Consider the following 26,504-nt stretch of genomic DNA (forward strand, 5'->3'; position numbering starts at 1 on the left):
CAGCCGGATATGTTACGCATCAGCTGCAGATATTCACAGCAGAAAAAAAAAAACTTAGGTTTTTGCACCAAAAATGCAGCATAAACCTGATACCTGAATTTTTGCACTTACCCATTGCTTTCTATGGGTAAAAAAATGCCGCAAAAACACTGAAAGAAGTGACATGCTGCAGTTTGAAAACACTTTTTTTCCGGATATGGAAAACTGTGTGCATGAGATTCCTGAAATCTCATAGCTTTTGCTGGTATTGTAAACTGCAGCAAAAACGCAATGTGTGAACATCGCTTAATATGCCGCCAGATTCTCAGCGGCTAATCTGCAGCAGAAAATTTGATCCATTTTCACACCATGGGAATGTACCCTATTGGCCCTTTACAAGGTGATCCGGTCATGAGCAACACACAATATAGCATGCTGTTTAGCCCTCAATGTACTTCCATTAAGGCCTCAGAGACATCAGTGTTTTTCACGTATGAGAAAAACAAACCAACTCTGAATGGACTTTGATCATTGTGTGAGCCGAGTGTCAGTTTTTGTCGGACGAGAAAAAAAGTTTCTCCACATTCTCCATTCTGACAGTCGGTGAAAATTGGGTTGTACCCGAATGTTATCAGTGTTGTCCGATTTTTTCACGGAACCATAGACTTGCATTGCTGATTTTGATCCAACCCTTGGATCTAAATCAGACATGTCTCCGTGATTTTTCACAGTCCGTGTGGTCTGCGAAAAATATCGGACATCTGAATGGCCCCATAGACTCACAGTATCTGTGAAAACTATGGAAGCATTCGTATGCGAAAATCTGATGTCTGAATGAGGCCTAACATAGAGCAATCATCCACAAGGGTAAACTTCATGGGGATGTTGGTGGTTAGTCTCCATACAGTGTGCATATTGTCAGCAGTGTATCCCTCGTTTACACAGGGAGATGTGCTGCCAACGAACAAGGATTGTAGGCTTACATAAAATAAGAAAGTGATCACTATTCGAACGATTGCATATTTGTTGGCTGATCGCTAGCATATAGATATGGGGCTGGGTTGCTGGCCTCCTACGGCCCCCTCCATGTCTCCTGGTAGCGGGGTCTCCTGTATATGGGGCAATGATCAAACTTTCCTATAAACGTCTTTCGGGCAATCATCAGGCCTTGTAAAATGTTTTGTATCCATTTGTCTTGATAATGGCATCACACAGCAATGTCACATGGCTTGTTCACAACTTTTTGGTGTAGAAAAAGTCCTTAAATATGATGATCACAGCACAAACGGTGAGAAAAAAAACAGCAAATTTTATTACATTTGATAAAATGTACATACACTTTCTTGGCTAATTAAATATAGGGCATGTTTATTAATAGTTTACATTGTGCTTGAAATAGAGAATTCAATACGATAAAAAATAATGGGCGGCAAGAGGAAAGGGAATGGTTTCCTATCAGAGATTTGATACCCACTCTAGTAACCAAAGGATTATTTTCAGTTTTTAATCAAAAGTAACAAAGCAAACTGTATATATAATCTACAATATGTATAGGTTAATTGCACAAATCAATGCTTTACCTAGTATTTAAGGACCTGTCTGTCTCATGTATCTACTGTCCAATGCTTTTCTACAGGGTTGTGCTTGTGAGGTTGGTTGTTTTCTCAGTTAATCCGCATTGAAGTTTATGGGGCAGACTGGTACTTTTAGATTGATTATATCATTATGGCCTGAAATAAGCATGGCTCCTAGTCTTGGGCTCCAATCTGTTCCCTAGTCCCCAGTTAAGCCTCATTGATGGTGATGAGCTTTGTAATCAGAGCTTGAGTTGTCCAAACTGGATGGTCCTTGGAGTATAACATTTTGAGAAGCTCGTAAAGAGTTAGTTTATAAACCCTATTAGGAACGTCTACGTTAAGAGAGAAGATGGGGTGGGGGGTCCTCGGTTCAGGATCATCAGCTCTTGGCCAGAATTTAGAAAAGTTACAAAGAGCATCACTCTCTCTGGAGAGTCTGTCCTGTGTCCTGCATTACACACACACAACCCATTGATTTGAATAGGAACTGTGCAATAAGGGGGACACTTCTGTTTATCGAGGGCCCCTTTCTAACAATTAGACATGGTCTAAAGTGAAGAACCCCATTTAAAACCATGCTTCATATATGTTCATTGAACAGGGACTCCGTCCAAGCCCATTTACACTGTACGTTCGGTCAAATAACTTTTTGGGTTTTTCATATGCGCAATGACTGATATAGGATTGGAGAGTGCGCCAGTGAAATCTTCCCAAAACTTGAACCGTTAACTTTAAAAAAATGAATGGGATAAAGAACAAAAGAACATTTGATTTATGATGAAGATCATATTTCTGTGAACTTAACACTACAGCTGGCCATATACATTAGACCATCCAATGTGTATAGGGAACACTTGAGCGTTCATGTTTATGGTGGTGGTCAAGAGAGCTGTTCACTGAATAATGTTCATCCATCATCTATGTCCAGCCTAAGTCAATGTACGGTACTCATTGAAAGTAGGTATTTTGGTGGTAACAAAATATTGTATAATATTTTGACAATCTTTATGACTGCAAACCTGTGGTTCTCAAAATGCTGGAAAACTTCAGCTTTCCCTTTTCTGTGGAGTTCTTGGATGAGCTTTTTTTTTTTCCCCTGAAGTGGTTTTGAAGAGGTGTTTTTTTTGCAGCCTTTTGCTTGGACAGTGCCTAGTTTTGGTGCAGATTCCATCAGGAACTATTGCAAAGAAGTTACATCATGCATGTTTTCCTACCAGACAATTTTCAAAACCTCTTTAGGGAGTAACAACAAGCTAAAGAAACCCTTCCTCATATGAACAGCAAAGTGAATTTCCTAGAGCAATGAATAGAAGTTTTCCCAATAAGTTTTTGGAGCAGATACGTGCCAAAACTCATCAAACATGTGTAAACATAGCCTTAAAGTGTGTGACAGTCAGAGCATAGTGTGAATTGGCACAAGCTAGAGCCCGACAGGTTGAAGACCATCATCCTATACTGACTGCTAATATTGTTGGGATCACTTGTAATTACAGCAGGTTATCCAGTAACAAAAGAAACGCTGAGTGTACAGCCAACGCCGACAACGCCAACAGCCCACAGTAAAATGACAGTAATTTAGCCACTTGGCATGGGAGACTAGTGGTCTGCCAAGTTCGTGTTTGTCATATAATTCATCTTGTTCTGTTGTGCAGCTCTCTGATTCAGTATCGCAATAAATTAAAGTTTTTATATTAGAAAGCACGAGAAAAAATATATTTCTAAAGAAAACAAAATTGGCATTTCTGATGGCATTAACACATTTAGCAATGCTCCTATTCTATTAATCAGTGGTTAGCACTGTAGCCTTGCAGCGCTTGGGTCCTGGGTTAAATCCCACCAAGGACAACATGTGTAAGGAGTTTGTATGTTCTCCCCGTGATTGCGTGGGTTTCCTCCGGGTTCTCTGGTTTCCACCCACACTCCAGAGACATACTGATAGGGAAGAATTAATGGCACTATATAAGTGGAGTAAAATAAATAGAGCAGCATGGATAAATGCGAATTGCTCACATGTATGGTGTCACTCCATTTGTCCCACTAGTGGTAAAGTACATATTAGTGCTCGGGCCATGGCTACCATAATCCCGACAGCAGTCACAATGGGCAGAAGTACATTCCATAATTTGCTCCCTCCATCCAGCCATAAATAGAACAGCGCACAGGTTAAAAACAATAGGCAAGGCAAAGTATGCTGCGGGCAGGAATCTTTCCTTACATCTGCCGCTCACATACTGAGCTTTTCAGAGACGGAAAACACAGCACGGTTTAACCTTCAGTCGGTAAAAGAAGACGCTATGAAAAATAAGTCCACGCTGGCATAATTATTCCTAGAAGCCCGCTGAGATAAACCTGCTGAACTGACTTTCAAAGTATATAGGAAAGTATTTCTCTAACCGGCTTAAGGAAGTCCACAGGGAAAACTTGTTGCAGAAAGTGTTACCAGCTGCAGCCAGTGATTAGAGAAGACACAAAGGCAAGGAAGGCGACTGTTCTGGAAAATAACAAATGCTCGGATTTACATTTACCATACATTTCAATGAGATATTGCATTAAGACGATGGAACAGTTTCCTGGGGAAGGATATAAATCTATATATGTATTAAAATACATGTGGATGGGCTCTTCATTCACTATTGTGATGGGAAAAAAAATTGGGGATTATCTTGGAACTGTACTTTCAACACACTTGGCATAAATCAATAATACAGGCGGCTATAACAAAAAAATTGTAATATATCCTATCAGAGAAATCTGCTCCTTCCCCACTTATAACACTGTTGTTTACCTCCATCTAAGCCTGAACTTGTCATCCACTCAGAAAAAAAAACAAAAAAACACAGCTCAAATCCATTTTGCTGCCACCGCATTGTGGCTTGATGTGACATAGCCCATTATAATCTATGGAGTGAGGAGAAAAGTGAGGAAACAGGCAGAGGAAACACAGCAATATTGTGTTGAGCTGTCCAACAAGTCTTTTACCTTCCCCCAGAGCTGAATTGTCATCCATACAGCTCAGCATTGCTGTATATTGTCCTCCATGCTTGCTGTTGCTTGTCAGATTGCTAAAAAAGTAAATAGCAAGAATCCCTCTCTATGTACTGTTCTAAATTTATGAAGGTAAAGTGAGTCTTCATGTGATAGATCTATTCTAGGGGACCGTCAATATTACGCAACACAATTTAATGCTATGGCTGATCAATGTTATTACATGCTTAGTATCTTATCTTAGTATCTTATTGTTATTAAAGTAGCGGCCATAATTTTTTTTATTAAATGAATTAATTAAATTAGTCCTCCAATATATGTAATTCAGCAAGCATTACCTTATTTAGTTGTTTCTATCTAAAAACTCACTGGTTCGGTCTCCTGACTTAGGTCATGTGATGTTGTGGTGACCCCTTTGTGAGACGGTAAAGGCATGTAATTCCAAGGGCAGGGACAGCACATGACCCAACTGAGTAAAAGGAATCCATGAATCTCAGCCACCAGAAAAGCCTTTATAATAAAAGAGCATGGACTGTAATCACTGAAGTTCTCCACAGGGGAAGGGGGCAGAAACTCCTATCACAGTTACTGATGATGATTACACATATACAATGGACTTAGAAGAGTGAATAATCACATAAGGCAGAGATGAAACTGACTCTAGCTGGTCATGTGATGCAGTACTCATGCATCATGGGATTAATATCTGAGCATAGAGGAAAGAAATGCAAAGTGAAATCTGGGACTTAAGATGGAGACTGAAGAGAAGAAAGTGGAAGCTGAACTGCATAGAGCTATAAGTACAGAGATCAGAGAAGTGCAGAGTGTGAAAGGGTGCAGGAATGGAAAAGTTTTACTGGACCATTTCTTTGTTTTTTTTTTATTATTATTATTAGGGCCTGGTTTTGGACTAAATGAATGAGACTGAGGTCTTATAGTATATTATAGTATAGCTAAACAACTACAAATTATAGGAACAGTGTAGTTGATCCAACCTTACAGACCCAGCATTGATGTAGGGAATTATCAAATAAAGCATCTAGAGATGTTATCACTTCTACAAACAGTCCTTTGTATTTGTTTCAAAGTAACCCTATGGCTAAACATTTTAGGAAAAAGTTACTAAAAGAGTAGCTGAAAAATATAATTAGGATAGGTAAAACAAGAAAATACCATATGTTCAGTCAATGCTTCGCTAAATCTTTACAAATTGGAAAATCCCTTAAAGTCTGTTGCTCTCTTGAAGAATTACTGCATTTCAACCGTAAAATTTACTATTCCTGCCATTTTTAGAACTGGAAAATACTGTACCAATCATAGTAACATGTCTCAGATTAACATTAAGGAGACCCCTCTACCATACGCATGCTATAATTCCACCTGAACTATAAGCAGTTACTTTAAATCTGGAGAAAATCCATATCATTGCTGGACAATGGAGTCCAGAGTGTTTTCACCTACACTCCAAAACAAACATGTATTCTAAGCTTACTAATACGTTTAAATATTAATACTTGCGGTGCGGGAATCCTGCGCTATAATTGCAGTAAACGAAGCACGCGTGAGGCCATCCAGAGCTCCTACAACTCATTCTAAAGGTTTTATTCTGTCCGCTGCTGACTCAATTACAATTTGGCCACCTATGGTTTGCCATTTCCCTTTGAAGACGTGCTGCTCTTAAGGTCACGATAACCTAATTGCATCATAATTGACTCCGGTTGCTCTCATCCATTCAGTAAGTGCAGAGTGAAGGAGACAGAAGTGAGAGCTGCCTTCTGCGTACCGAGCAGGTGTCAGGTCTATTTATCTGCACAGGATTGAGAGGTGAAACAATTCAGCTTCAAGTGGGTTATCGAAAGCTGTGTAACCAGAATAAATAAAGCCAGTTACGTTCCTTTTATCACAGGCTAAAAGTTGATTTAAACAGTCAATATATCGATTTAAAGAGCTTAACGTTGCAAAACGTTAGAAGACAAGAAGCACGTTTGGCGCGGCCAGTCACAAATTGGTTTCTACGCTTTGTTGTGCATTGCAGCAGGAGCAAAATATTATAGGTGTCTCTCCTAATCTTATGGGCCATTTGTTGGTGAAGCCTTGTGAAGAATTATTACGATGGCAGGACTATAAAACGTAACCTTCTTGTGGGTGTTAAGATGATTCATCTTTTATATTGAATTCCTTTTATTGCCAATGGTGTAAACAAAACATGTTTGCCTTGATCAACTTGGTTTCAATGCTTAAGTTGGGTCCTTTAACGATAAAGGCAGAGTTTAAAGGTTATGTTTTTCTGTCTAAAGAACATCTATGTACTATGAATACTGGATAAGAGTGGGTAAGCTAGCTAAATGTGTACACAGGATCATACAGAGACATGTCAGCACACGATCCTTACCATCTAGTATACAGGGAAAACAGTCATTGGTCCTTTTACACGTTTCGGTACAACACTCGTGAATTACTGATGGTCCCAGTGAACAGCTAGTGACAAGTATATGTACAAAGCAGCTCCTTCTGGTTCCCAGAATAAGAATACTGAGTTGTGGACCTTACCGTTACTTACTATATCCAATTAATACTTGAGGAATGTGAGATATCATCTATTAACAGTGAAACGTCCCTTACAAGACATCGGAATAATATAACACTGGTACACAGTATAGTTTTATATTCATTGCAGCATACCCAAGATAAAGGCCCCATGTTGTGACCGGCACATATACATAAGATGGTACTGCAGGTTACACGCTGTGACAACTTCTTTAACCTGTTAAGAGAAATTAATCACAGCCAACCATTGTCATCAAGGCTATAATAGACTATCTCATGATAAAAAACAGAGATTTATCGAAATTGTGCAAATAAATCAGTCGATTCAGCCATCACTCACTTATCCAGTTGTATAACACCACTAATGAATATGCCTTAATGAATATAAAACGTGTTCTTATGCAAGGATGTTGATCTGGAGGCTTCTCAGTGCCTCAAACCATGTTTTTTATTCCACGGTGCAAGTCTTTAGGAATTGACCCATAAACTGGAAACACATTCTTGGTGACTTAACCATATTTGTAGGTATGTGTGCAATATGATTGTATTGCTAGGTCTCTTAGCAGCTGGTTACTGCCGAAATGTGCTTAATCCACTAAATGTAACATCCCCTTCTGTACAACCAACTCAGACTGTGGTCTCTATAGTTTCTATGATCTCAAGATCAGTCTTGGAAGGTGATACCAAGGGAGAAGGCTCCTGCCCCCAGCAACCATCTGGACTGCAGTCTTCTTCTGAACTAAGGTCTGCTCCTTCCTCTGTATCTTCATCGCATGATTCTAAGTATGGAACTCCAACTGCATTGATTCCAGAGTCCTCGGAATTAGAAGGTGAAGAGCAGTGATCTATTTTTGGTCCTTCTGTGTCTTTTGGTGGATATACCTCCTGAAGGAACTCTCTTTCAGGCCGTGACCTGATGCAGGGCGGTATAGAAGGTGGCGGTGGCTGTTGGCGCTGGACATAGCACATCTTCCCATTGATGCATTTGACCTGATAATTATCAAGGAAGAGGTCCGAGATGGTACAGTAGCGTGGAGATTCTGGTATGAATGGAGGCTGGAAGGAAGAAGCTACTTTGAGAAACTGCTCGGCCAGCGAGACAGATATCTGCATTGTGTTAGTTTCTTCCTGGGGTTCCACTGGAATTTCTGTGCTCGGAAGCTGTTCCACAGGAGTCATTGGTTGGTATACATATTTGCCTGAAACACAAAAAAGGCCTGTAAATTCAGGTTGATCTACCTCAACCTAGCACATTATAAAAACAAATTTTCACATTTATAACAATTTGAAATGTTCACCCAGGTGGAGTCCACACGCTGCGGCTGGCTGCAAGCGTCCCAATCTCTGCTCATAGTAATGCCCAATTGCACCAAGAATTTGAGACCAAATGGCAAGGCCATTGGGCATCACAGTGGGCAGAGATTTTGATGCATGTAACCAGTCAAAGCATGGGGTCTCACTCTAAAGTTTAGCACTTTCTTATTCTTACAGTGTAGGAAATGGAGACAGCACTTCTATCAAAATCACAAGCCGTGGATCATCTTATGCAATGTTTCAGCTTCTGTGAGCCATCCAGTATAACAAATGAGCATGAATGATCATTGATTCAATTATATTAACATATGGGCATTCATGCAAATCAGAGTGTAAGAATCAATACATAGTGTTATACACTTGCAATACATAAGTGCGATTCAATCTGCAATAATCTTTCACATTGCGATCCAAATTAATCAAATGTGTTAATTAACCCTATCATTTCATAATCCATCATACTCAAGCGAATCATTTCAATCATCATGTAATCAAACACCTTCCTACACCCCTATAGTACATCTTTGCAGAGAGTGTTCCAGGTATCCTGGCCACTCAAGTGCGCATGTCAAAGTTATTGACCGTCAATTCTCTGGTTGCATCAAAGTCGATGCACTGCGCATGCGCCCGTCTGCTCCTGCTGTCCCACAGCCGGAATAAAGTGTGCAGCTGCGAGTGGGATTCAGAGCACCTTGTGTGCAATCTTACACTAAGGGAAATTACACCCATGTTGGCTCCCTAGAAAGTTATCTACAGCATACTTCTTTTCACTTGTTTTTTTAACTTAAATAGGACTAGGAGACACAAGGCCCGTTGTCCTGTAGCGATAATGTCCTGCTGATAAAAAACGGATTGTATTGAATCAGCAAAACACAGCCAAGTAAGTGACATATCGCTGGACTCAGTTTCCTTATATCAGGTGCGCTCAGATTACATATCAAAAACCTGGTGACAAATTCCCTTTAATAACAGGGTGTGGCCATTCCTATTGGTGCCACAGGCTATTGTTCGGCTGATTACCCGCCCATGTAAAGGGTACTTAATTTCAGAAGGAGTCTAGAAATTCCACATTCAATCAGCAAGTGACGACATATTTTAAAGGTGCCATAATGCGCTCACTTTCTTTTTTTCTAAAAGGGGTTTTCCCACGAACGAAACTTATTATTATTCCAAGATCTATTGAATAAAATTAAGTTTCACAATTGGATGTGATTAAATAAAATGTCCCTGTGCTGAGATAATGTTATAAATGTGTCCCTGCTGTGTACTGTGTTAGGCTATGTGCCCACGATGCAGAAATGCTCTGGATTTTTCCTGAGCGTTTCTGCATCTCCCTGGCAGAAAAAATGCATGCGGATTGTACATGCGGATTGTTCATGCAGATTGTACATGCGTTTTTCCTGCCAGGGACATGCGGATGTGAAGCGTTCTTCACATGCATTTCCGCATGCGGGTTGTCAAGCGCTTTCCAAGCGATTTTAGCATCACTTGGAAAGTGCTTGACAACTTGGTCACACTATATAAATCCATGCAACCGGCATGGATTTATATAGTGTGACCGTAAAAGAATGGTAAAAAATAAAAAATAAATATTATACTTACCTTCTGATGGCCCCCGGTCTCCTTATCCGATCCGTCCTGGCTGCCGACAGCTTGCGATGGTCTAAAAGGACCTGCCATGACGTCATTTAGTCATGCGACGGTCACGCGACCGCTGACATCATGGCAGGTCCTTTTAGACCATCGCAAGCTGCCGGCAAGCCAGGACGGATCGGATAAGGACACCGGGGGCCATCAGAACCGCATAATATCCGCATGTGCACATGTAGTGATGCGGATGTCATGCAGTCCAATGCAAGTCAATGGCGGCGAAAAAGCCGCGATTCCGCAAAATTGGTAGTGCTGCGGATTTTCCGCAATGATAATCCGCAGCGGAAATTTCCGTAGCATGTGTATAACACATGCGGATTATCATTGGGGACCATGGCAGACCTTCTACCAAGCGTTTTTTAAGCATTTCTGCAGAAGAATTGCCGCATAGTCTGACCAAGCAGGAACATGGTCTGATCATACCACATCTCCTGGGCAGGAGGGAAGCAAAAGGGTATACAGACATTACAGCAGGGGATCACAGCTGATTCTGCTTCCTCCCCTGCCCAGGAGATGTGGTATGATCAGACCATGTTCCTGTACGGTCAGACACAGCCATTACACATTACACAGCAGGGGCACATATATAAGATTATCTCAGCACAGGAACATTTTATTTAAACACATCCAATTGTGGAACTTATTATTCCAAGATCTATTGATTAAAATTAACTTTTTGACAGTGGGAAAAACTAAATATGTGAAATCGTATTGAAATGTGTTCGTGACCATTGGGTTGAACTCAACAGAATGGCATAATATGGAAGTGGGTGCCAGTGAAGATGATAAAACAGATAGTAACCATTTTCTGGAAATAAATGGGTAGACGTATGTCTTCCGCAGTCTGTAACGAGTACGAAAGGATAATTTGAGAGATTGATCCAGGTAAATAATCTGATTTTCATTGTGCTCCAAGAAAGGATTTTTATCTGGATTCCTGCGGTCGAAATAAATTGGCAGCTGCTGAATTCATGGGGATTTTGCTCTACTTTAGTCTGAACCAAAACAAGGATTTAGGAAATGATGAACTTAATGGTTGTAGGTCTTTCTGCCGCCCTGATAAGATAATGGCAGAGCTGCTCTTAGGTCAATCACGGCACCAACTGCTGAGTGTCACAGTCCTGTAACTCATTCTGTGCCCGCACACAATCTGACCAGAAGGCTTCATGCACACATGTATCGGAGCTTAATACAGACTGTGAGTCCTACACAACCATAATCCAGCACCCACAGACAAATACAGTCAGTACCTCTCTACGCTTACAATTATGTGGTTTTTCATCTTTATTCAAGAAAAAAACGGCAACTGATGCCATATTACATTACAAGAACAATTCTTCTAAAAAGCACCAAATGGTGGCGTATAGAGTGCCTACTGGACCAGGGGTATTTAGTGTACCAACCTTGCAGCTTCCAACACGGCTCTACAGCGAGAATGATGTGTGATGGGGACCGTGATTAGAGAAGGTTATCACTGACTCTTGTCCCAGGTTTCCACCAGCCTTCATGTTTGCCGGTTGTTCAATAGACTGTTTATACAGGCCAACCGCACTTACGATGTAAACCGTATGATCAGTAATAGCTTGTTCTGTGTGCGTAGACTGCAGTTGTTCTCGGCAGCACAGATCCTCTTTATGCTGCCGAGAACCATGATCTTTAAAAGAAGCCAGGAGATCATTTCAATTGACAAACGAGCGCTTTGCTCATTCATCAAGTGATCGGCAGCCTGTTTAACCTGCGCGATTATAGGGAAAATAGTGTTCCTAGGAATGCTTGCTCTCTATAATCGTGCGGTGTAAATGCACCCTTACACCAATGTCAAATTGCAAATATTATGCCATTGTTAAGCAAGGACCAGAACTGTCTTAAACTTTTAAAGCAAAATTAGAACTGTATATGACAGATTAGAATTCCAAAATAAGTGCAATACCAACAGTAAGATATATCTTCCACCACTTTTGCCAGGTCCCCTGATATGTATTTTAATATATACCTGAATGGCCTATGACATAATTCCTGAGCTTCTTTTTTGGATCCCTATATTGTGCATTCGGTGTACTACTTCTCCTAAAAATGGATGAATAAATTGACAGCTGAATGTTATCACTTGAATGTCCCTGCACAGTCCTACACTATCCAATCAGTGGTTTCAGGGTGCATAGGGACAAGCCCCATTGTCAGAGTAAAATAAATATTTTTTTCTAAAGCCGTTCACTGTGAACTCTCTGGAGATGCGAATACGGCCTTGCTTTCCAAGAATTCCCTTATGAATAGTCATGAACATTCCAAAATAGGAATCCACGACATTCAGCAGAATGATTGCAATTGCACTCTTCCAATAATAAATCCTTCTTGCTGATACGCCAGAATACAGCCTGTTTGTTCCCATATTGCAAAGGTTCCACAAATACATCGTATAGCATAATTCAGCAGACAATGCAAATGTAAATTGTCAACTAGTCATTGAAAATAATCCAAAGTGAAGATCGTTGTAAAAATATTCAATAGGATTATTCGGTAAGGTGGATGCAACGTTACAAAGCAAATTAAATACTTGAGGTTTCATAAACTCCATCTTAAAGAGCATTTAATCTACGGTCTACAGTACATAGAAACCCTAAATGGAGTTGTCACAGTTTTATGCAAATTGAGCACCCCTAATGATCAGTTGATCAGAATGGAGAGCAATTGTGTACCAGCAGCTCCTCTTCTGGGGGGACAATTACTCAAATCATCAGACTAGTACCCATGTAACTCCATCCCACTGCTACTGCATCTTTCCCAGTATTAGGATCAGGACCTGTGGCTATTAGCAGATTGCCACAGCATCTGCATTTTGAAAGTGGTTGTCTGTAATGAGGCCCTTAAAGGGTGTGTGCATCACAAAATGACTGGTGAAACTAAAGCCCAGGCGCTCCGTGCGCTTTTGGCATGGCCAATTAATGTAGTGCACCTTCCCAGCTTCACGTTTTTCATCTATTTCTGACTTTGTCTTCTTTGATTGACAGCTCTGGCTCTACAGGAATGAGAAGAGGGCAGAGAAAGAAGGTTCACTGAACTGCTTGGCCACACCAAGGGTGCACTGAGCAGCTGTGCTTAATTTGAATAGATACCATCCGAGTGCTCTCCATTTGTCACGGACTGCTAGACAGAATATGGCAGAGAAACTTTTTTATTTTTTTGTTTCTCATCCGAGAACTCCGATGAAACTCGGATCACACTCTGATTAACATGCAAATGGCCATGGTAGATCTGAAGCCTCTGTCGTTCCAGCTCTATTCCCCGCCCCGCGCCACCGCCTCCTGCTTGACTGTCTGTGTTTATGCTGTGTAATTTCAGGCAAAGAAGCCGTTCATCAAGCAGGAGGCAGCACTGGCGGGCAATAAAGCTGGAGTGACAGAGGCTTCAGATCTACCATAGTTTTTCAGCCTGCTTCAGCTTGTCAATTCAAATGCCGATTTCTCCGTAATGAACTGACCATGTAAAAAAAAAAGGTATAAATAGTTTGGGGTGTGAAATCCTGCTGACAGATTCCCGTTAAAGAGGACCTTTCACTGGATTTTTCAATTTAAATTGAGTACCTCCTTCATTTGATGCTGTTTTATTCTTCTTCTGTGCCCTTCTGTTCCCAAGTTATACCCCCCCAGTAATAATGGTGCAAATTTTCCTTTCAACCAACTGGGCGTATACCACAGAACTTTCCTGTGGGTGTGTGTGTGATTTGATTGGCCAGCATTAGAGGAGAAAAAGCAAAACGCCCACAGAGAAGTTCTGGGGTATACGCACTGAAAATGTGTACAGTTATTACCCAGGGACATACCGTATATTCCGGCGTATAAGACGACTTTTGAAGACTGAAAAATCTTCTGTCTAGTCTGGGGTCGTCTTATACGCCGGTAATGCTTTTAAACTTTCAGAAATTGACATGCGGGGATACTCTGGGGGTGTTAATAAGCTGCCGTGGCCGTATCCCTGCCATGTCGGAGTTAATATAAGGTGGAGGGAGTTAAAATACGGCGGCGGTAGGTCCAGACAGTCAGCGCTTCTGTGCTGAAACGGACACATCGCTGCGTATTCCCAGCTCCGGACACAGCGCAGGGCTTCTGTGCCGACAGCTTTCACTTGTCACAGAAGCGCTGCGCTGTGTCCGGAGCAGGGAAGTTCGCATCACTTCTGTGACAATATATGAAAAGCCGGCAATTCAGCAGCGGCATAAGCCGGCACCCGACAATTTAGAATAGAAAGAATAGAGCTTCACACATAGATTAGATAGATAGAAACATGTCAGTCACATATATATGAAGTACAGTGACAGTGTTGCTTACTGTACTTGTCATTTAGTGTAAAGGATTTATTAAAACAAATAATAGTGTTTTCATGCACCGTCTCTTTAAAAAAGCCGGCCGGCAATTCAGCAGCGGTACCCGACAATTTATAACAGACAGAATAGAGCTTCACACATAGATTAGATAGATAGAAACATGTCAGTCACATATATATGAAGTACAGTGATAGTGTTGGTTACTGTACTTGTCATTTAGTATTAAAATAAAGGATTTATTATTAAAAAAATTGGCGTGGGGTTCCCCTTAATTTTAGGCTCTAGCGGAGGTTAAGCAGACAGCTGGGGCAGATGTTTGAAGCCTGGGAAGGGGGTAATACCCACGGAGCTTCCCAGGCTACTAATATCAGCCCCCAGCTGAATACCTAGTCTTTACTAGCTATTAAAATGGGGGACCCCCCCAAAAAAATGACGTGGGGTCCCCCCTAATTTAATAGCTAGCAAAGGCTAGGCAGACAGCTGGGGGCTGATATTAATAGCCCAGGAAGGGAGCCATGAATATTGGCCCCCTCCCAGGCTAGAAACACCAGCCGTCAGCCGCCCCAGAAATGGCGCATCCATAGGATGCGCCAATTCTGGCACTTAGCCTCGCTCTTCCACGCTGCCCTGGTGCGGTGGCAGGGGGTAATAGGGTTGGGGTTGATGTCAGCTTATAATGCCAGCTGACATCAAGCCCAGGTTAGTAATGGAGAGGCGTCTATAAGACACCCCCATTACTAACCCCATAGTCAAAGTTAAAAAAAACACAAACACCCAGAATAAAGTCCTTTAATTGAAATAAAGACACAATTCTTTATTGTTCTAAATTAAACCATACTTACCGTCACGCCCATTCCAGCTGAAGCCAACGATCTCCTGCAATAAAAGAAAAATAATAAACCAACCTCATCCTTACCTTTCCATGGTTCCCAGGACCGGTCCAGCTCTGCTACATCGAGATGACAGGCTGGACCGCAGCAGAACGCTGCCATCCAGCCTGTCATCCTGCAGACACTGAAGCGCAGGCATGCTTGCGCTCCTCAGTGTCTGACTGTGACGGCATCCAGATGAGCCGACAATGAACTCAGCTCACCTCCTGGACGTCCGTCACTGACAGCGTGGGAAACTTCTACTGCGCATGCGGGGAGCAGGAGAATTTTCCCACGCTGTCAGTGACGTGCATGAGGTGAGCCGAGTTAATTGGACATGATCTCGGCTCATCTGGATGCCGTCACAGTCAGACACTGAGGAGCACAAGCATGCCTGCGCTTCTCAGTGTCTGCCGCATGCTGAACGGCAGCGTTCTGCTGCGGTCCAGCCTGTCATGTGAATGTAGCAGAGCTGGACCGGTCCTGGGAACCATCGAAAGGTAAGGATGAGGTTGGTTTATTATTTTACTTTTATTGCAGGAGATCGTTGGCTTCAGCTGGAATGGGCGTGATGGTAAGTATGGTTTAATTTAGAACATTAAAAAATTGTGTCTTTATTTCAATTAAAGGACTTTATTCTGGGTGTTGTGTTTTTTTTAAATACTTTACTAGAAATTCATGGCGGTCATGTCTAATATTGGCGTGACCCCATGAATTTCGGGCTTAGGGCCAGCTGATAATGCCAAGCTGGCCCTAACCCCTTTATTACCCAGTGAGCCACCGCACCAGGGCCCTGGATGAGTTGGGTACAGCGCCAGAAGATGGCGCTTCTATGAACGCGCCATTTTCCGGGGTGGCTGCGGACTGCAATTTGCAGCGGGGGGGGGCCCAGAAAGCTTGGGTCTCCCTGCGCTGCAGATTCCAGCCCCCAGCTGCCTAGTTGTACCTGGCTGGACACAAAAATAGGGCGAAGCCCCACGTCTTTTTTTTTTAATTATTTCATGAAATAATTAAAAAAAAAGGGCTTCCCTATATTGTTGTGTCCGGCCAGGTACAAATAGGCAGCTGGTGGTTGGGGGCAGCCCGTTCCTGCCTGCTGTACCTGGCTGGACACAAAAATATGGCGAAGCCCACGTCAACATTTTTCGGAAAAATTAATTACAAAATTAATAATAATTTAGGGACTGCATCTTTATTAACCCCTCAATTGTCATTTAGTGTTAAAATAAAGGATTTTTTAAAAAGAAAATTGGCGTGGGATCCACCATCATTATAGTCTCTAGCGGAGGTTAAGCAGACGGCTGGGGCAGATGTTTGAAGTCTGGGAAGGGGGTAATACCCATGGAGCTTCCCAGGCTACTAATATCAGCCCCCAGCTGAATACCTAGCCTTTACTAGCTATTAGAATGGGGGACCCCCCCAAAAAATGACGTGGGGTCCCCCCTATTTTAATATGTTTATGAGTGACAGTTTTCCTGCTATATACCTGCATGTCATAAGAATTTAAATTAAAAAAGGACCATGTTAAATTCAAATCTGTTTTTTTTTTATTTTTACCGGTGTTTGGTATGCGTTGGAAAAGGGGTAGTCTTATACGGTGAATATATCCTAAACTCTATATTTTAACAGGAAAGTAGGGGGGTCGTCTTATACACCAGGTCGTCTTATACGCCGGAATATACGGTAACTTTGGAACAGAGGGGCACAGAAAAAAAAAAATGTTCCAGAATCAATAGAGCAGCACCAATAGGAGGAGGTACTTAGATTAAATTACAAAAAAAATCCAGCGAAAGGTCCTGTTTAAACAAGATTTTGAACAACTTGATACAAGTAGACAGCTGAATGACTTGTATTAATTCTTAACACCAAAGCGCTGGACTATATAGTCTTTATAATAGCTAGGTATGGCTGTGGCTCATAAATATGAATGCCATATACCTGGCATCTGTGCTGGGAGGTATAATTCAGTAGACTGCATGTAGAGATAGCAGCAAGTCAGGACATTAAGCCTTCAGCTGCACACTACAATTGGCAGGGTAATTGAGTCCTCATGAATAAACATTGTGAACTGGCGGATTAATGTAGTTACAATAACGGAGTTATTATGGTGATGGGAGGAGGGTGCATTAAAGTAATAAACAGAATGGGGAGCATGAAAGAGGAGGCAAAAATAGAGGTTGCAAAACAAATTGTAAAGTGGGCACATGTGTGCATCTGAATATCAAATGATACAGGGTGCCAATCCACACTCAGCACTTCTCCAATCCCATCATGTTTCCACCAATAAATCCTGCAATTAGTGCACACAAGAGAAATTAGAATTTAGACACTAAAAATGGAGTTTCCGGCACTATAGAAAGCAGCAATTATCCACCACTGCTTCTTGGGCTCAAGCACAACGTAATATTGCAATTCCATTCATGTCCAAAGCAGGAATAGGACACCCATAAAATCATACCAGACCATACTGTGTGTGATAATGCCCTGGTAATGACGTTTAAGAATTATGAGAACACTCACCAAAGCTAAAAAACCATTACAAAATTGTGTACACCATTTTATATCTTTTACTATATGAGGCAGTGTTCACACAATGAGCTTGTGATGTCTCTTTCTGAAACAGCGGTAAAATTGCAATGATTATACCATTGTCCTAGAAAATCACAGAAAAATGGGTAGTTTGGGCATTACTGACTCCAGTCCAATTTCTCGATGCCACATTCTTCACTCGCAGTACACAGAGAGCAGGTAGAGTAACAGACCCCACGCTACACAAGGAGGACAGGTAGTGAAAGACCCCACGCTACACATGATGGGCATGGAGAGGTAGTGAAAGAACCCACGCTACACATGGAGGGCATGGAGAGGTGGATGACAGACCCCACGCTACACATGGTGGGCAAGGAGATGACAAACCCCACGCTACACAGGGTGGGCAAGGAGAGGATGACAAACCCCACGCTACACATGGTGGGCAGGGAGAGGATGACTGACCACATGCTACACATGGTGGGCAGGGAGAGGATGACAGACCACACGCTACACATGTAGGACAGGTAGAAGGTGACTGACCACATGCTACACATGGTGGGCAAGAAGAGGATGACTGACCACACGCTACACATGGGAGGGCAGGTAGTGACAGACCTCGCACTACACATGGAGGACAGGTAGACCTTGTTAGATCACACACATACTACAGGTAAAGTGAAGTAAAAAATGAGAGACCCCTTACTATACAGAGATGATGATCCAGTACAGCATCAGTCAGTGACATGTAAACAAGGTTCTAATTGGTTCTGAGTGGAATGGCATCACAGACATGAAGGACTCTGGTATTGTTTCCCTCATTCAGTAACAGAATCCTATTGTGTGCATGAAGTGCGAGTACAGGACATGGGCAAGATGCTATAGACCTACAGGCAACAGGAGAAGTGTTCATGGTGCGGGTTGCAACTTTTCCTTAAAGGGAATCTGTCACCACATTTGACCTATCTAATAATGCTGAAAAAAAGTCCTACCGGTATGCCTCGTATCCGATGCCTTGTTGTTGAGAAATCATCTTTTATCACTTTATGTAAGTGACCTCCTCCACGCTCTGGGGAGGACATTGTCTGGAAGATCACACTGGTAACTACACCTTCATGTATAATAATTTCTGGGGGCAGAGTTGTGTGTAATGGCCGCTCTCTGCTCTCCAGATCTCACTGCAGAGCTGTGTGTGATTATACCTGACACATCTGCAGGCCCCTCTCAGCTTCAGCTTCCAGCTCACAGGCAGACAGGGTGTATGTAATATTGTTGCAATTTAGCAGAGCTGAGAGAGAAGCAAAAAACCAGTTTGTAAGAAGACCGATTTCATTTCTCCTGTCCTGTGTTAGTTACTTGTCTCACACTGGTAACTCCCCCTTCATATAAAATAATCTCTGGAGGCAGAGTTATCTTACAGGCACCATCAGCCACCGGAGCCTGGAAGAGGTAATTTACATAAAGTTATAAAAGATTATCATCATTGGGTGATCATGATCAGATCAGCTGTCATGAGCAGGAAAAGATGCAGGCTCAGTGCAGGAGCCCGCATCAAATGCTGGGACACGACCGAGGATATATCTATAAGTTATCGGTCAGGAAGGGGTTAAACCCTGGTGATGTGAACTATACTATTACTAGCCATGAAGAGTTTTTCATGAGGGAATGTTACACCTGTCGTACTCTCATGATAATGGTGTGGGGTGGCATAATGCACGGTGGCCGGACCTCTCTAGAATTCAATCCAGGTACACCAACAGCTCGGCGTTGCACTGATTTGGCCGTGCCAATATTGTACCAATATTTCTCCAAAGTGCCTCAGGAGCTGTTTTTCAACACGACAATGCAGGCTTGTGTTACTGTCAGCAGCATGTGTGGCCTGAACGTGCTACCACGGCATGCAGCATCTCCGTACTGTATATCTAGACGGAAATAAAATGTGACCCTTTCCCACAACCTAATATACAGCTACTCAAAATGAGGACAGAATACATTAGGTATTAGTTAAAGAAGTTTTCCAAGAATAGAGAAAAATAAACTAAATAGCTTCAATTAGAAAATCCCGCTTATTTTTTCTATACAAAACTAGAGAAAAAACGAGTGTACTGGCATAAAAAGAACTTTATTAATAAATCATTAAAATGTCATATAGATAAATACATAGTATAAAGTGCAGACATGCGGATCAAAACCTCATTAGGTCTCCAGCCCAAAACCTGTGAGGACATATACCAATCATCTAGGGCAACATATAAACGTACCTAGATCATCCTAACATCAAATCAAGCAATAAGAGAGGAGTGAAATATAAGGATACATAAGAATAGTAAGGGGTAAGATGTTTAAATGAATGTGACACAAATTAAATTGGGATAATATCGACACAGTCAAATGTTCAATATTCGCTTCCAGCGTACATAGCATTCGTAGAACAATAGTCGCTTACCCCAAAATATAGTGTCACAGATGGTGCAGGGACCACAAGAGGGTGGGTGCCAGGAACACAAGGAGGCCTCGACGCGCGTTTCGCGTGAGCTTTTTCAAGAGGCGTCTAATGGTGCATGTACCAGGACCTTTTTATATTTCCCTCCCAATCCGATATGTCACGTGTATAGTCACATGACACATTCAAGATGGCCGTGATCGGGACGGGGAGTAACGGCGCATGCGTCGGGGTGGACCCTGCCCAAGCATGAACCCACACCGCCCATCATGATGCGGGCGCGACCCGGAAGTGTCAATGGACTACTTCCGGGGAGCGCCGACACCATGGAGACAGGGGACGCGGGGGGGCGGGAGCAACCCAACGCATGCGCACATCCCCGTCCCAACCCACACAAATACCAACAAATGACAGGTCAGTCATCCTGCAGCTTTTAATAGAAAACGGAAAGGAAAGGGAAAAAGTGAAAGAAGGGGGGATGAGAACATAAGAGAAAACAACAAAGGGATAGACAGAAAACTAATAATAATAATCAATATTTATAAACAGATAAGGAGAAGAAAAAATATTCACCATAATAAATACACAAAATAAACAATAATGGCATGATGAATCATTCATCCCATAATGTTGCTAGAGCAGAACAGGAAATTCAAAGATGTCAAATCAAAAAGGTAGAGGCAGAAATAGGGTCCTTGAAGAGAGATCACTAGATAAAAGAAAAAAACACCATAGTTACTAACAAACACAATTAAAATAAATAAATAAAAATAAAAAGACACGAGAAAACCCTCTTGTGATAGAAGTATATATATTTTACAGCACAGGTTCGCAGGAGAGCATATAGACTTCAATTCACTAGAATCCATAAAATAGAGTGGCAAATGGTAGGGCATCACCTCATCACAACTAATAGAGGCAAAAAGGCGCAGAATGGGAACGAATCTCATCAAAGGAAAGGAACGAACCCCAAATTTTCATTAAGACCCCGCGGCACCAGGGTATCTAAAGTGATAATCCACCTCGCCTCTTTTTGGGCTAGAAGACGTTTGGCATTGCCACCCCGAGAGCCCCGATGTACCACATCAATGCCTCGAAGTTTCAATGACCGTGAAACAGAATTGTGAACGGCCTTGAAGTGTCGAGGCAGCGTCTTAAGCTCCCGGGAATCAACGACCGACCGAGCTGCATCAATGTCCCTCACATGTTCACGAACTCTGACACGAAGCTCCCTAGAGGTTAATCCAACATCTATCAGTCCGCACCCATGTGTGGTGCTGCAAGAAACAGTGACGAATCTCAAAATAACGGGAGCCGTCAGTTCGTGAATGACGTGCTGCGTAGGACATTGATGCAGGTGTCTTTAATGTAAGATGGAAGATTTCCAACCAATGGCCGAAGATGGCCATCAATATACCGTGAAATCGGGCCACATAAGCCGGCCAATCCGGACACAATCAGACGTCCCGGCGGGTTGAGGACGTCCTTATGAATTTTTGGAAGCAAATAAACCGTGGCTGTCTTCGGAAAGCGCACCGTGAGGGCCTCCACGGTCCGCCTGTCAATGAGGCCAAAATCACAGGCACGACCCAAAATACCCTGGAGCTCGCTAGAGAAGGAGGCCGTGGGATTAAAAGATAATCTTTTGTATGTCTGGATATCTCGAAGTTGACGTAAAGCCTCCTTCTCATATTGAGAGCAGGGCCAAAGAACGATATTCCCCCCCTTGTCTGCTGGTTTAATGACCGTGTCAGGCAAGGCCCGCAGTTGATTAAGTGCAGTGCGCTGGGAATAAGTGAGATTATCAGAACGCCTTCTTGTAGGGAGGCATTTCAGATCCTCACTCACCAGACGCACAAAAATCTCAACTGCAGGACTGAGAGACAAAGGGGGGAACCTCGTAGACTTAGGCTGTCTTGTTTGTAATGACCCACCTGTGGTCGATGATTGAGCCTGCTCTCGAAAGAGATCTTCCAGATTTTCCAAGGCCTCCCTCTCTAGCGAAGTCACAGGATCCCCCTCACCAGGCACTCTGGAATGTAATTTTTTTAGTATTAATTTCCGGGCAAACAGATGGAGGTCCTTAAGGGCAGTGAAGTAATCAAATGAGTTGGTGGGAGAGAAAGATAAGCCCAAACTAAGGACCTCCATCTGTGCCAGCGTGAGCATGGGTGGTCAAATTAATAACCCGGAGTTCCCCCCGGGAATCACTAACCTGATAGGGGGTAGTCCGTTTTTTCTTATTTATAGGTCTCGTCTGAATCCTTGGTGTAACCTGAGGTTCCGATGTAACACGAACAGTCGAACACTCAAGGGGAAGTGGTTCAGAGTTAGAGAATGTAGAGGAAGCCGAGGTGGACCTGGAGCGTGAGGGATGGGTACCCCGAAATCTAGACCGAGGTCTGTTATGCGGATTGCGCCATCTATAAACATTACCCGATTGTTTATCGTAGATGTCACGCTGTAATTTTTTTAAATTTAGTGGCATGAATTTCCTTAACCCATCTCTGACACTCCAGGTCGACCTCGTCATTGAGCTGTTTAAGTTTGGTAGCATCCAGCTCTTTCTGGAGATGTTTCTGGATAAGTTCAATCTCCTTCTCCATATCACAAATAGATGAATCGTTCAGTTCCTTTAAGAGATTCAAAAATCCGAGGGAACATGAATTCACCAGATCCTCCCATTTATTTGTAATACTCCTCGGGACCATCTGATCCATCCCCCTCCCAGACATACACACCTATTACCTGAGAGGATCCGCTACATCTCTACATTTAACAATGAGTGGGGGATGATGCGGCGGATCCTCTCACGGCATTGGAACATTTTGGGTGCGGAATCTTCCCTTCGGGAATTTATTGGAGAATCTCCATGTATGACACCACGGCGGTCGAACACTTTGGGGGATTTATTGGTATCCAGTCACTATGTCCCTCAGATAGCAAATCCATTTGGATCCCGCGGCCCCAGGATGGGCACCTTTCCTTGTGGACATTGTGCCGCCTGCATCAATGTCCTACGCAGCACGTCATTCACGAACTCTGACGGCTCCCGTTATTTTGAGATTCGTCACTATGTTTCTTGCAGCACCACACATGGGTGCGGACTGATAGATGTTGGATTAACCTCTAGGGAGCTTCGTGTCAGAGTTCGTGAACATGTGAGGGACATTGATGCAGCTCGGTCGGTCGTTGATTCCCGGGAGCTTAAGACGCTGCCTCGACACTTCAAGGCCGTTCACAATTCTGTTTCACGGTCATTGAAACTTCGAGGCATTGATGTGGTACATCGGGGCTCTCGGGGTGGCAATGCCAAACGTCTTCTAGCCCAAAAAGAGGCGAGGTGGATTATCACTTTAGATACCCTGGTGCCGCGGGGTCTTAATGAAAATTTGGGGTTCGTTCCTTTCCTTTGATGAGATTCGTTCCCATTCTGCGCCTTTTTGCCTCTATTAGTTGTGATGAGGTGATGCCCTACCATTTGCCACTCTATTTTATGGATTCTAGTGAATTGAAGTCTATATGCTCTCCTGCGAACCTGTGCTGTAAAATATATATACTTCTATCACAAGAGGGTTTTCTCGTGTCTTTTTATTTTTATTTATTTATTTTAATTGTGTTTGTTAGTAACTATGGTGTTTTTTTCTTTTATCTAGTGATCTCTCTTCAAGGACCCTATTTCTGCCTCTACCTTTTTGATTTGACATCTTTGAATTTCCTGTTCTGCTCTAGCAACATTATGGGATGAATGATTCATCATGCCATTATTGTTTATTTTGTGTATTTATTATGGTGAATATTTTTTCTTCTCCTTATCTGTTTATAAATATTGATTATTATTATTAGTTTTCTGTCTATCCCTTTGTTGTTTTCTCTTATGTTCTCATCCCCCCTTCTTTCACTTTTTCCCTTTCCTTTCCGTTTTCTATTAAAAGCTGCAGGATGACTGACCTGTCATTTGTTGGTATTTGTGTGGGTTGGGACGGGGATGTGCACATGCGTTGGGTTGCTCCCGCCTCGCGTCGCCTGTCTCCATGGTGTCGGCGCTCCCCGGAAGTAGTCCATTGACACTTCCGGGTCGCGCCCGCATCATGATGGGCGGTGTGGGTTCATGCTTGGGCGGGGTCCACCCCGACGCATGCGCCGTTACTCCCCGCCCCGATCGCGGCCATCTTGAATATGTCACGTGACTATACACGTGACATATCGGATTGGGAGGGAAATATAAAAAGGTCCTGGTACATGCACCATTAGACGCCTCTTGAAAAAGCTCACGCGAAACGCGCGTCGAGGCCTCCTTGTATTTCTGGCACCCACCCTCTTGAGGTCCCTGCACCATCTGTGACACTATATTTTGGGGTAAGCGACTATTGTTCTACGAATGCTATGTATGCTGGAAGCGAATATTGAACATTTGACTGTGTCGATATTATCCCAATTTAATTTGTGTCACATTCATTTAAACATCTTACCCCTTACTATTCTTATGTATCCTTATATTTCACTCCTCTCTTATTGCTTGATTTGATGTTAGGATGATCTAGGTACGTTTATATGTTGCCCTAGATGATTGGTATATGTCCTCACAGGTTTTGGGCTGGAGACCTAATGAGGTTTTGATCCGCATGTCTGCACTTTATACTATGTATTTATCTATATGACATTTTAATGATTTATTAATAAAGTTCTTTTTATGCCAGTACACTCGTTTTTTCTCTAGTTTTGTATTGTTCTATTTGAGTTGGCAACATGGATTTGTGGTGTGGATCATTTCTTTCCACACCACTTCTCCATACTCTCTAAAAAGTTGGCTGCTGTGTTTTTCATTATTTTTTCCATAGAAGTAATGTCTTGTTATACTAATAATATTCTAGGACAGATTTCTGTTAGGCTAAGTGCCTGTGAGCATGTGCAGTAGAAAGCACCAGGAGTGCTGAGATAAGAAGAGGCTGCTCACACTGCTGTCCATCATGTGTTTTCTGATCTAATACTGGAGATACCAGGGGTGCTGTGGTAAGATGGGGCTGCTCACACTGATGTCCACCTTGTACATCTGATCTAATACTGGAGATACCAGGGGTGCTAAGGAAACAAGAGGCTGCTCACACTGCTGTCTGCTCTTTAGGAATGCTGAGCAGCTGCTATGACTTGGAAATGACTACATTATACCAGTACTATGAAGTCATCTCCAGATAACAGTGGTCAAGTTTGCTACTGCACATACTGAGAGGTACCTGTGGAAGTATCATTCTAGGACAGGTTTTTGTCCAGAGTAACAAGACAGCAGTAATTTTCATATACCGCTTTAGACAAAACAAATAGAGATGGGAGAATCAATTTGCTGGACTCTGGTCTGGTCCATTAGTCAAGTCCGTAATCCGTGCCCTCTGCCTACAAATCTCCTTACCTCCAGACAATCAAAGTTCTTTTGATTAGCTGGGCTGGCGCAACAACGTGTGTGTGTCACGCCACGATGACGACGTCACTCCAGCCTGAATAATCAAAAGAAGAGCTGGGGAATGCTGGAAGCTAAGGGGCTTCACAGGCCCTCGGCCCAGCAGTCAGATACAGACCTGGCTGATGGACCGGATTCCTGCAAATCAATTCTCCCATCTCTAAAAAGAAGTATAAGTTGCTAATAGGACTGGAGACTGAGTACGTGCAGTAAAATACGAGCGCTGTGGATATCCAGCTCCGCACCACATTGAATATGGATACTAAAGAGGCAGACTCTGTTCTGCTGCCAGGAGCATAAGGATCTGCAAATAACAGAGGGTTCATGTACATTATGGTGAATTTACTGCATTCATCTCAGCCTGGTACCTGCCTAAAAACCTTGTGTCTGCATATTATAGCATATGCATGAACTCTCCATTGATTTTCTACGCTTTGTCATTCTATAAAACATTGCCAATAAAAGTCCTGTGCAGACACCAATTTGTCAGAACCTGTGCATAGAAAATTAAAATAGACAAATGCACATTGGTATAGACGTCATAGCAGATTACTACGGATAACTATCCTCCCGACACTTCCATCCTAATGCTCCTAATGCAGATTCAATTGATTTTAAAATGTCTTTCAAAAGAGCAACAAAGGCAATAAAGTAAAAAGGGGACGCTGTCAGACGCGCTTTTCATCTAGATAAATTGCCGCTTGAGTTTGAAAACGCTAAACTGTAATTTCACGTGGGGGTGAAAAGCTCACTGTAGTCCAGTATAAAGGAGATGCGGGGAACAATGTCCCTCCAATACATTGTGGGCAGCACGGGCTGAGCGACAGTCAGGACA

At 42.6% G+C, this 26,504-nt stretch overlaps 1 protein-coding gene across 2 annotated transcripts in view; it reads right to left on the reverse strand.

Annotated features, from left to right (window-relative positions):
- Positions 1-1,268: 1,268 nt before the first annotated feature.
- The window catches only part of CUNH3orf70 (chromosome unknown C3orf70 homolog), a 132,104-nt gene continuing 106,868 nt past the window's right edge, over positions 1,269-26,504 (reverse strand). For both annotated transcript variants that reach the window (XM_073646519.1, XM_073646518.1), the window contains exon 3: positions 1,269-8,287. In XM_073646519.1, the coding sequence (XP_073502620.1) occupies positions 7,716-8,287 (572 nt within the window). In that variant the 3' untranslated portion in view covers positions 1,269-7,715. The remainder of the gene's footprint in view (positions 8,288-26,504) is intronic.

Source organism: Phyllobates terribilis, unplaced genomic scaffold (assembly GCF_046119375.1).
Source record: "Phyllobates terribilis strain yellow unplaced genomic scaffold, ASM4611937v1 Scaffold_9__5_contigs__length_417890890, whole genome shotgun sequence".
NCBI lineage: Eukaryota > Metazoa > Chordata > Amphibia > Anura > Dendrobatidae > Phyllobates > Phyllobates terribilis.